The sequence below is a fragment of the Salmo salar genome, chromosome ssa09 (assembly GCF_905237065.1).
Source record: "Salmo salar chromosome ssa09, Ssal_v3.1, whole genome shotgun sequence".
In the NCBI taxonomy this organism is placed as follows: Eukaryota; Metazoa; Chordata; class Actinopteri; order Salmoniformes; family Salmonidae; genus Salmo; species Salmo salar.
This window is the reverse complement of record NC_059450.1, coordinates 83,862,748-83,875,413: the sequence shown is the minus strand read 5'-3', so window position 1 is coordinate 83,875,413 and position 12,666 is coordinate 83,862,748. Positions and strand designations below refer to the sequence as shown.

The window sequence follows — 12,666 nt, the reverse complement described above, 5'->3', positions numbered from 1 at the left end:
ACTGGGCAGCTCGTGGCTGGGTTTCCCTTTGTTGTCCATAATAGTTTGCAAGCCCTGCCACATCCGACGAGCGTCAGAGCCGGTGTAGTAGTTTTCAATCTTAGTCCTGCATTGATGCTTTGCCTGTTTGATGGTTCGTCTGAGGGCATAGCGGGATATCTTTTAAGCATCCAGATTAGCGTCCCGCTCCTTGAAAGCATTAGCTCTAGCCTTTAGCTCGGTGCGGATGTTGCCTGTAATCCATGGCTTCTGGTTGGGATATGTATGTACGGACAGCGTGGGGACGACGTTGTAAATGCACTTGTTAAATGAAGCCGGTGACTGAGGTGGTATACTCCTCAATGCCATTGGATGAATCCCGGAACATATTCCAGTCTGTGTTAGCGAAACAGTCCTGTAGCGTAGGATCTGCATCATCTGACCACTTCCGTATTGAGCAAGTCACTGGTTCTTCCTGCTTTAGTTTTAGCTTGTATGTAAACAGGAATCAGGAGGATAGAATTATGGTCAGATTTGCCAAATGGAGGGTGAGGGAGAGCTTTGAATGCGCTTCTGTGTGTGGAGTAAAGGTGATCTATAGTTTTTTCCCCTCTGGTTGCACATGTGACATCCTGGTAGAAATGAGGTAAACAAATTTAAGTTTGCCTGCATTAAAGTCCCCGGCCACTAGGAGTGACACTTCTGGATAAGCATTTTCTTGTTTGCTTATGGCCTTATACATCTCCTTGAGTGCGGTCCTAGTGCCAGCATCGGTTTGTGGTTTTGAATAGACGCCTACGAAAAATATAGAAAAAATATTGCACCAGCTGTTATTGACAAAAAGACACGTCTTACCAGACGTAGCTATTCTGTCCTGCCGATGCATGGAAAACCCAGCCAACTGTATATTATCTGTGTCGTCTTTCAGCCACGACTCGGTGAAACATAAGATGTACGTTTTTAATGTCCCGTTGGTAGGATAGTTTCAAACAGAGATCATCCAGTTTATTCTCCAGAGATTGCACGTTGGCCAATAGAATGAATGGTAGAGGTGGGTTACCCACTCGCTGACGAATTCCCACAAGGCACCCCGATCTCTGCCCCCTGTATTTCCGTCTTTTCTTCATGCAAATGACGGGGATTTGGGCCTGGTCTTGGAAAAGCAGTATATCCTTCGCGTCGGACTCATTAAAGAAACATCTTTGTCCAGTTCGATGTGAGTAATTGCTGTTCTGATATCCAGAAGCTCTATTCAATCATAAGAGATGGTAGCAAAATAAGTTACAAACAATGCAAAAAAACACAAAATAGCACAGTTGGTTAGGAACCTGTAAAACGGCAGCCATCCCTTCTGGCGCTGTTATCAATCACTGGTTACGTGTGAAGACACAGCATACTTTGGTGGAGTAGAAAGTATGAGTCTAAAAAGGATGTGATGGTAAAAGTGAGGCATTCTGAACTGAACGTTTTCAGATGAGGTCATGAAGTAAGAATTGGGGAATTCAGCAGCTAACACGATTGCCTCATTCTCTTTCTACACATTCCTTAGGGAATCTTCTGCATTCCTTTTGTAGGGTCACTAAGGCCTTATGTAGGAAGGCAGATGTACTAATAATGGGTAGAATGAGAATATCTTGCGCTTGCTGTCACTTGCTTTTTTAGATGCATGTGCTTTTTACCTCAACAAAGTCTGTTGTCGTTAAAGCTCAAGTGAAAGATGTGATGTTCATCAATGATAAAGTATGTGTTATATTGTTGGAACAAATAAGACAGGAAAATATTGCCACCCAGTGGCCAGAAGTTTTCAAAGCCTGTTTTGCTTGTACAGTATAGTAGTATTAGGCAGAATAATTATTATCGGTTTGATAGACAGTCATCAATAGGCAGGTGAAAACAGCTTCTGACGTAAGCTTGAGAATCACCCTTACACCTTGAGACTCATGAAGGAGAAGGCCTCTTCTTTGTGACAGAGAATGACAACACTTTCAAAATGGTAGGAATAAAGATTTATTTTCATATGAAGAGGTGGTTTGGATTTTTCTTTTTCTTTTTTACAAGTATGTTTTGATAAAACTTGCAAAAGACTTCTAGCATATCCCAAGAATGGAGACATGAGAAAAGGGGATTTATTGCTGAATGTTAAAATGAAGACACTTCACTGAGTGGAAAATGACTTCCTTGCTGCTTTTTCCATGCACCCAACTACCTGGACCGCTAGGACATGCAGGGGGGTGGGGTGAGAGGATTGGGGGAGGAGGGGGAGGGAGGGGGCGTCAAGGAGTCGAGGACAACTGCTGGACAAACACAAACAATGCGTGTGTGTGTGTGTGTGTGTGTGTGTGTGTGTGTGTGTGTGTGTGTGTGTGTGTGTGTGTGTGTGTGTGTGTGTGTGTGTGTGTGTGTGTGTGTGTGTGTGTGTGAGTAAATATGCAAGGTAGGAAAGATTGGTTGCAAGGGAAGGAAGTAAGGGGGATTTTACATTTCAACTACCACTATAAGCACACTACCCTCACTGGCAGTATCCCACATTGCAAATCTCAGATTGAATACAGTGTTACTAAGACATACTAGCCAGAACTTTGGGCCATGAAAAAAACATGTATTTCTCTGTGATAAGTGGTATTCCACAATAATCCTCTGAATTCATCTAAGGAGTTGGTAGTCATTTTTTTTAAGGTACTTATGTGTATTTTTTTTGTGATGCATGCATCTCCTGTGAGACTCGATTGGTAAAGGGGCACATTTATATTTTCATTTAAAACCAACTCCTTTTTCCATTAGGTAGAGGAGCAGGACACTCTCGGGACTCCCTGCCCATTAAATCTGATAATATTTCTGAGGTGAACCCTTTCTGAGGAATGTCTGTAACCCATAGCGGAGTGGGCAAGCTGTTGTCCTGTGTAGGTGTAACCTGTCCCATGATAATAGGTTATGTTATACTCTATGATGTCATTGTCAAGATGGGGGAGGTCGGACAGAGACAGACACATATCAGATCATTCAGTCAATGTGGCCAAGCAAGGTATACGTATGCTAATGATAAAGGTATAGGAATGCAACAAAGGATGCAATAATCGATACTACCAAACCGTCTGTTGGCTATGATGAAAAAAAGACAAACCGAACAGACTCAAACACACTGCAGTCCATCAGTCAACGTAGGAGAGACTTCGCAAAAATGAACCTTTGTGACTTGCCACAGCACTCAGCAATCCAGTGCCATCATCACTACGAGCCAATGCCGTCGTCAACATCATCACAGAACAAACCCGTGTCATTACACTGTCATAGAACAATCATCTAAGAGACTCAACATCAACTACATATCAGCATGTTTTAGCATTTTTAAAACTCCACTTTTTTTTTCAAGTTTTCAAGAGTTTCCAAAACTCCCTACTACATCAGACATGAAAACAGACAAGGATGAGGGACATAATGGATCTGGCCTATGGACCATGGTGGTTCTTGGGAAATTGAGTTTTTTTCTTCATGGGTTGTGAAAGTCCTGAGACACAGTGCGGCTTTAGTTAAGCTGCTGGCATAAAAACGGGGGTGGGCAGTCCATGTAGGCCAGAATCAGGCTGGATTGACAGGATTGGTTGGATTGGCAGCTCCCTGGCCAATGAACGCTCATGGAAGGAGGTTTTACAGTGCAATGGAGCTTCTGGCAGCATGAGGATTGGCCGGTTAAGTATGTCAGTTTAACAGTGAACACACCCTCATAGCTGAATGGACACACTCAGGGCTCCCCTGCTGTGCCTGTGACCAGACTACAACTCATCATTGAGCATGCGTATGCATGCACACACACACACACACACACACACACACACACACACACACAACACTTAAAAACCCTGAACACCTGTGCAGGTACCTTGGATCACCTGCATTCCTCTAAAACAATACACAGACAATGACAGGCGGCGGATGATGACATGAATGACTGACGTAAGTTTGTTTGAGCGACTCATCAAAAACTACCTCATCACTTCCTGTACCAGGACAGGACACCACATCCAGTTGCGTCTGTGATAAATGTCCCCCGTGAAAAAAACTACTGCGTGTGGATCATTCTCATGTAAACATAAACCTTTACACAGGGGTGATTCATATTGCATGATGACAGAATCATATCACAGTTCAAACAGGGAGATCGTAAATCAGAGGAAGTCAAAGTAAAGAGGTCTATAAAATGAGGAATCTGTATTAGAAAGGCTACAAAAACTCAACAGGACCTCTGGCTTCAGCACACAGCAAAAGGCACCACAATATTATTCTATTGTCTAACTCGTGAAAAAATTGGCACGGAATAATTTTTTTCTCTCTCTCATAATGCTGTAAATCAAAAACTTTACATATAAATATTTTTCCCCTATAAAAAAAGTATTTGCTGTTAGCTAGTAGACAATTTTTGCTAAAATGAAAATAAATATTTCATTTGTTTAGAATATCTGTCTGTTATACAAAATAAAAATATGTCTCTACTCCATTGTTGTCTTTAGGTGGGTCAAAGGTTTTGGGGTCAGGGGTTAGAGGTCAGTGGTCAAGGTGGGCGGGTCTTAAAGGGGTATGTTGTCATGTTTCGAGGAGCGTGACTGGGGAGTTTTACTGTGTCCATTGCTGCGGGTGCTTGGTCGCCCCTGTGCCCGGTGAGTCCGTATGTCAGTGGTGGCGCCAGGGGCGGTAGATGATCGGCACCCACGTTCGCACGGCTCCATGTTCATGTTCTGCATACTGAGAAAGGGCGTGCTCTCCCCGTGCCCTTCCTCTTCCTCCTCCTCCTCCTCTGATTGGCTGAAGCTCTGAGAGCTGTAGTCCCGTAGGCCCATTGCACGCTGGGAGAAGTGTCCGTTGAGGCGGTTCCGACGCGGGCGCCGGCGGCTCCTGATTGGCTCGCGGGAGGAGGCGTACTCCTGCGTGGTCTCGTACGCCTCGTCGTCAGGGAGACGGTAGGGGCTGGACGGAAGGCTGCCCGTGCTCTCCGTCAGGTAGGGTTGGCGCGGGCGACGGGGCTGCCGGTACAACAGTCCATCCTTCAGGGACAGAAACAGAGAGATGAGACCGTCTCAGAAACACAACGTCACACACGAGATACTGCAGTCTACAACTAACAACATTGTATACTACACATTCTAATCTACGACTAACATTATACACTACCCACTCTAATCTACGACTAACATTATACACTACCCACTCTAATCTACGACTAACATCATACACTACCCACTCTAATCTACGACTAACATCATACACTACCCACTCTAATCTACAACTAACATTATACACTAACCACTCTAATCTACGACTAACATCATACACTACCCACTCTAATCTACGACTAACATCATACACTACCCACTCTAATCTACAACTAACATTATACACTACCCACTCTAATCTACAACTAACATTATACACTACCCACTCTAATCTACAACTAACATTATACACTACCCACTCTAATCTACAACTAACATTATACACTACCCACTCTAATCTACAACTAACATTATACACTACCCACTCTAATCTACAACTAACATTATACACTACCCTCTCTAATCTACAACTAACATTATACACTACCCACTTTAATCTACAACTAACATTATACACTACCCACTCTAATCTAGAAGTAACATCGTACACTACCAACTTTAATCTACAACAAACATTACACACCACCCCCACTAATCTACAACTAGCATCGTACACTACCCACTTTAAAGTAAATTAGCATTATACACTACCCTGTCATGATCGTCGTAAGAACTGGACCAAGGCACAGCGTACGTAGAGTTCCACATGTATAATCAATGAAACTCGAACAAAAAAACAATAAAGAATGACCGAAACGTGAAGTCATGGAGTGCTCACAGGCAACTACACAGAAACAAGATCCCACAAAACACAGCGGGGAAATGGCTGCCTAAATACGATCCACAATCAGAGACAACGATAAACAGCTGCCTCTGATTGGGAACCATACCAGGCCAACATAGAAATAAATAACCGAGACTAGAACACCCCCCCCTAGTCACACCCCGACCTAACCAAAATAGAGAATAAAAAGGCTCTCCATGGTCAGGGCGTGACACTAACCACTCTAATCTACAACTAACATTATACACTACCCACTCTAATCTACAACTGACATTATACACTACCCACTTTAATCTACAACTGACATTATACACTACCCACTTTAATCTACAACTAACATTATACACTACCCACTCTAATCTACAACTAACATTATACACTACCCACTTTAATCTACAACTAACATTATACACTAGCCACTTTAATCTACAACTAACATTATACACTACCCACTCTAATCTACAACTAACATTATACACTACCCACTTTAATCTACAACTAACATTATACACTACCCACTTTAATCTACAACTAACATTATACACTACCCACTCTAATCTACAACTAACATCGCACACTACCCACTTTAATCTACAACTAACATTATTCGCTTCCCACTCTAATCAACAACTAACATCGTACACTTCCCACTTTAATCTACAAATAACATTATACACTACCACTCTAATCTACAACTAACATTGTACACTACCCACTTCAATCTACAACTAACATCGTACACTACCCACTCTAATCTATAACTAGCATTATACGCTACCCAATTGAATCTACAACTAACATTATACACTACCCAATTTAATCTACAACTAACATTGTACACTACTCACTTTAATCTACAACAATATTATACACTACCCACTCTAATCTATAACTAGCATTATACGCTACCCAATTTAATCTACAACTAACATTATACACTACCCAATTTAATCTACAACTAACATCGTACACTACCCACTTCAATCTACAACTAACATTATACACTACCCAATTTAATCTACAACTAACATTGTACACTACTCACTTTAATCTACAACAATATTATACACTACCCACTTTAATATACAACTAACATTATACACCTCACACATCAATCAATAACTAACATTATACACTACGCACTTTAATCTACAACTAACATTATACACTACGCACTTTAATCATCAACTAAAATTATACACCACCCACTCTAATCTACAACTAACATTATTCACTACCCACTCTAATCTACAACTAACATCCTACACTACCCACTTTAATCTACAACTAACATTATACACTACCCACTTTAATCTACAGCTAACATTATACACTACCCACTCTAATCTATAACTAGCATTATACGCTACCCAATTTAATCTACAACTAACATTATACACCTCACACCTCAATCAATAACTAACATTATACACTACGCACTTTAATCTACAACTAACATTATACACTACGCACTTTAATCTTCAACTAAAATTATACACCACCCACTCTAATCTACAACTAACATTATTCACTACCCACTCTAATCTACAACTAACATCCTACACTACCCACTTTAATCTACAACTAACATTATTCTCTTCCCACTTTAATCTACAACTAACATTATACACTAAGCACTTTAATCTACAAATAACATTATACACTACCCACTCTAATCTACAACTAACATTATACACTACCCACTCTAATCTACAACTAACATCGTACACTACCCACTTTAATCTACAACTAACATTATACACTACCCACTTTAATCTACAAATACAATTATACACTACCCACTCTAATCTACAACTAACATTATACACTACCCACTTTAATCTACAACTAACATTATACACTACCCACTTTAATCTACAACTAACATTATACACTACCCACTCTAATCTATAACTAGCATTATACGCTACCCAATTTAATCTACAACTAACATTATACACTACCCACTCTAATCTACAACTAACATTATACACTACCCACTTTAATCTACAACTAACATTATTCACTACCCACTTTAATCTACAACTAACATTATACACTACCCACTCTAATCTACAACTAGCATTATACGCTACCCAATTTAATCTACAACTAACATTATACACTACCCACTTCAATCTACAACTAACATTATACACTACCCACTTTAATGTACAACTAACATCGAACAGTACCCACTTTAATATACAACTATTATTATACACCTCCCACTTTAATCTACTACTAACATTATACACTAACCACTTTAATCTACATCTAACATCGTACACTTCCCACTCTAATCTAGAACAAACACCGTACACTACCCACTCTAATCTACAACTAACATTATACAAAACCAACTTTAATCTACAACAAACATTACACACCACCCACACTAATCTACAACTAAAATTGTACACTACCCACTTTAATCTACAACTAACATTATTCGCTTCCCACTCTAATCAACAACTAACATCGTACACTTCCCACTTTAATCTACAAATAACATTATACACTACCACTCTAATCTACAACTAACATTGTACACTACCCACTTCAATCTACAACTAACATCGTACACTACCCACTCTAATCTATAACTAGCATTATACGCTACCCAATTTAATCTACAACTAACATTATACACTACCCAATTTAATCTACAACTAACATTGTACACTACTCACTTTAATCTACAACAATATTATACACTACCCACTCTAATCTATAACTAGCATTATACGCTACCCAATTTAATCTACAACTAACATTATACACCTCACACCTCAATCAATAACTAACATTATACACTACGCACTTTAATCTACAACTAACATTATACACTACGCACTTTAATCATCAACTAAAATTATACACCACCCACTCTAATCTACAAATAACATTATTCACTACCCACTCTAATCAACAACTAACATCCTACACTACCCACTTTAATCTACAACTAACATTATTCACTTCCCACTTTAATCTACAACTAACATTATACACTTCGCACTTTAATCTACAAATAACATTATACACTACCCACTCTAATCTACAACTAACATTATACACTACCCACTCTAATATAGAACTAACATCGTACACTACCCACTTTAATCTACAACTAACATTATACACTTCCCACTTTAATCTACAAATAAAATTATACACTATCCACTCTAATCTACAACTAACATTATACACTACCCACTTTAATCTACAACTTACATTATACACTACCCACTTTAATCTACAACTAACATTATACACTACCCACTCTAATCTATAACTAGCATTATACGCTACCCAATTTAATCTACAACTAACATTATACACTACCCACTTCAATCTACAACTAACATTATACACTACCCACTCTAATCTATAACTAGCATTATACGCTACCCAATTTAATCTACAAATAACATTATACACTACCCACTCTAATCTATAACTAGCATAATACGCTACCCAATTTAATCTACAACTAACATTATACACTACCCAATTTAATCTACAACAATATTATACACTACGCACTTTAATCTACAACTAACATTATACACTACGTTAATCATCAACTAAAATTATACACCACCCACTCTAATCTACAACTAACATTATTCACTACCCACTCTAATCTACAACTAACATCCTACACTACCCACTTTAATCTACAACTAACATTATACACTACCCACTTTAATCTACAGCTAACATTATACACTACCCACTCTAATCTATAACTAGCATTATACGCTACCCAATTTAATCTACAACTAACATTATACACCTCACACCTCAATCAATAACTAACATTATACACTACGCACTTTAATCTACAACTAACATTATACACTACGCACTTTAATCATCAACTAAAATTATACACCACCCACTCTAATCTACAACTAACATTATTCACTACCCACTCTAATCTACAACTAACATCCTACACTACCCACTTTAATCTACAACTAACATTATTCTCTTCCCACTTTAATCTACAACTAACATTATACACTTAGCACTTTAATCTACAAATAACATTATACACTACCCACTCTAATCTACAACTAACATTATACACTACCCACTCTAATATAGAACTAACATCGTACACTACCCACTTTAATCTACAACTAACATTATACACTTCCCACTTTAATCTACAAATACAATTATACACTACCCACTCTAATCTACAACTAACATTATACACTACCCACTTTAATCTACAACTAACATTCTACACTACCCACTTTAATCTACAACTAACATTATACACTACCCACTCTAATCTATAACTAGCATTATACGCTACCCAATTTAATCTACAAATAACATTATACACTACCCACTCTAATCTACAACTAACATTATACACTACCCACTTTAATCTACAACTAACATTATACACTACCCACTTTAATCTACAACTAACATTATACACTACCCACTCTAATCTATAACTAGCATTATACGCTACCCAATTTAATCTACAACTAACATTATACACTACCCACTTCAATCTACAACTAACATTATACACTACCCACTTTAATGTACAACTAACATCGAACAGTACCCACTTTAATATACAACTATTATTATACACCTCCCACTTTAATCTACTACTAACATTATACACTAACCACTTTAATCTACATCTAACATCGTACACTTCCCACTCTAATCTAGAACAAACACCGTACACTACCCACTCTAATCTACAACTAACATTATACAAAACCAACTTTAATCTACAACAAACATTACACACCACCCACACTAATCTACAACTAAAATTGTACACTACCCACGTTAATGTACAACTAACATCGCACACTACCCACTTTAATCTACAACTAACATTATTCGCTTCCCACTCTAATCAACAACTAACATCGTACACTTCCCACTTTAATCTACAAATAACATTATACACTACCACTCTAATCTACAACTAACATTGTACACTACCCACTTCAATCTACAACTAACATCGTACACTACCCACTCTAATCTATAACTAGCATTATACGCTACCCAATTTAATCTACAACTAACATTATACACTACCCAATTTAATCTACAACTAACATTGTACACTACTCACTTTAATCTACAACAATATTATACACTACCCACTCTAATCTATAACTAGCATTATACGCTACCCAATTTAATCTACAACTAACATTATACACCTCACACCTCAATCAATAACTAACATTATACACTACGCACTTTAATCTACAACTAACATTATACACTACGCACTTTAATCATCAACTAAAATTATACACCACCCACTCTAATCTACAAATAACATTATTCACTACCCACTCTAATCAACAACTAACATCCTACACTACCCACTTTAATCTACAACTAACATTATTCACTTCCCACTTTAATCTACAACTAACATTATACACTTCGCACTTTAATCTACAAATAACATTATACACTACCCACTCTAATCTACAACTAACATTATACACTACCCACTCTAATATAGAACTAACATCGTACACTACCCACTTTAATCTACAACTAACATTATACACTTCCCACTTTAATCTACAAATAAAATTATACACTATCCACTCTAATCTACAACTAACATTATACACTACCCACTTTAATCTACAACTTACATTATACACTACCCACTTTAATCTACAACTAACATTATACACTACCCACTCTAATCTATAACTAGCATTATACGCTACCCAATTTAATCTACAACTAACATTATACACTACCCACTTCAATCTACAACTAACATTATACACTACCCACTCTAATCTATAACTAGCATTATACGCTACCCAATTTAATCTACAAATAACATTATACACTACCCACTCTAATCTATAACTAGCATAATACGCTACCCAATTTAATCTACAACTAACATTATACACTACCCAATTTAATCTACAACAATATTATACACTACGCACTTTAATCTACAACTAACATTATACACTACGTTAATCATCAACTAAAATTATACACCACCCACTCTAATCTACAACTAACATTATTCACTACCCACTCTAATCTACAACTAACATCCTACACTACCCACTTTAATCTACAACTAACATTATACACTACCCACTTTAATCTACAGCTAACATTATACACTACCCACTCTAATCTATAACTAGCATTATACGCTACCCAATTTAATCTACAACTAACATTATACACCTCACACCTCAATCAATAACTAACATTATACACTACGCACTTTAATCTACAACTAACATTATACACTACGCACTTTAATCATCAACTAAAATTATACACCACCCACTCTAATCTACAACTAACATTATTCACTACCCACTCTAATCTACAACTAACATCCTACACTACCCACTTTAATCTACAACTAACATTATTCTCTTCCCACTTTAATCTACAACTAACATTATACACTTAGCACTTTAATCTACAAATAACATTATACACTACCCACTCTAATCTACAACTAACATTATACACTACCCACTCTAATATAGAACTAACATCGTACACTACCCACTTTAATCTACAACTAACATTATACACTTCCCACTTTAATCTACAAATACAATTATACACTACCCACTCTAATCTACAACTAACATTATACACTACCCACTTTAATCTACAACTAACATTATACACTACCCACTTTAATCTACAACTAACATTATACACTACCCACTCTAATCTATAACTAGCATTATACGCTACCCAATTTAATCTACAAATAACATTATACAC

At 37.5% G+C, this 12,666-nt stretch overlaps 1 protein-coding gene across 2 annotated transcripts in view; it reads right to left on the bottom strand.

Annotated features, from left to right (window-relative positions):
• Positions 1 to 2,215: 2,215 nt before the first annotated feature.
• The window catches only part of LOC106612118 (pro-neuregulin-2, membrane-bound isoform), an 89,505-nt gene continuing 79,054 nt past the window's right edge, over positions 2,216 to 12,666 (bottom strand). For both annotated transcript variants that reach the window (XM_045724121.1, XM_045724122.1), the window contains exon 12: positions 2,216 to 5,015. In XM_045724121.1, coding sequence (XP_045580077.1) covers positions 4,542 to 5,015 — 474 coding nt within the window. In that variant the 3' untranslated portion in view covers positions 2,216 to 4,541. The remainder of the gene's footprint in view (positions 5,016 to 12,666) is intronic.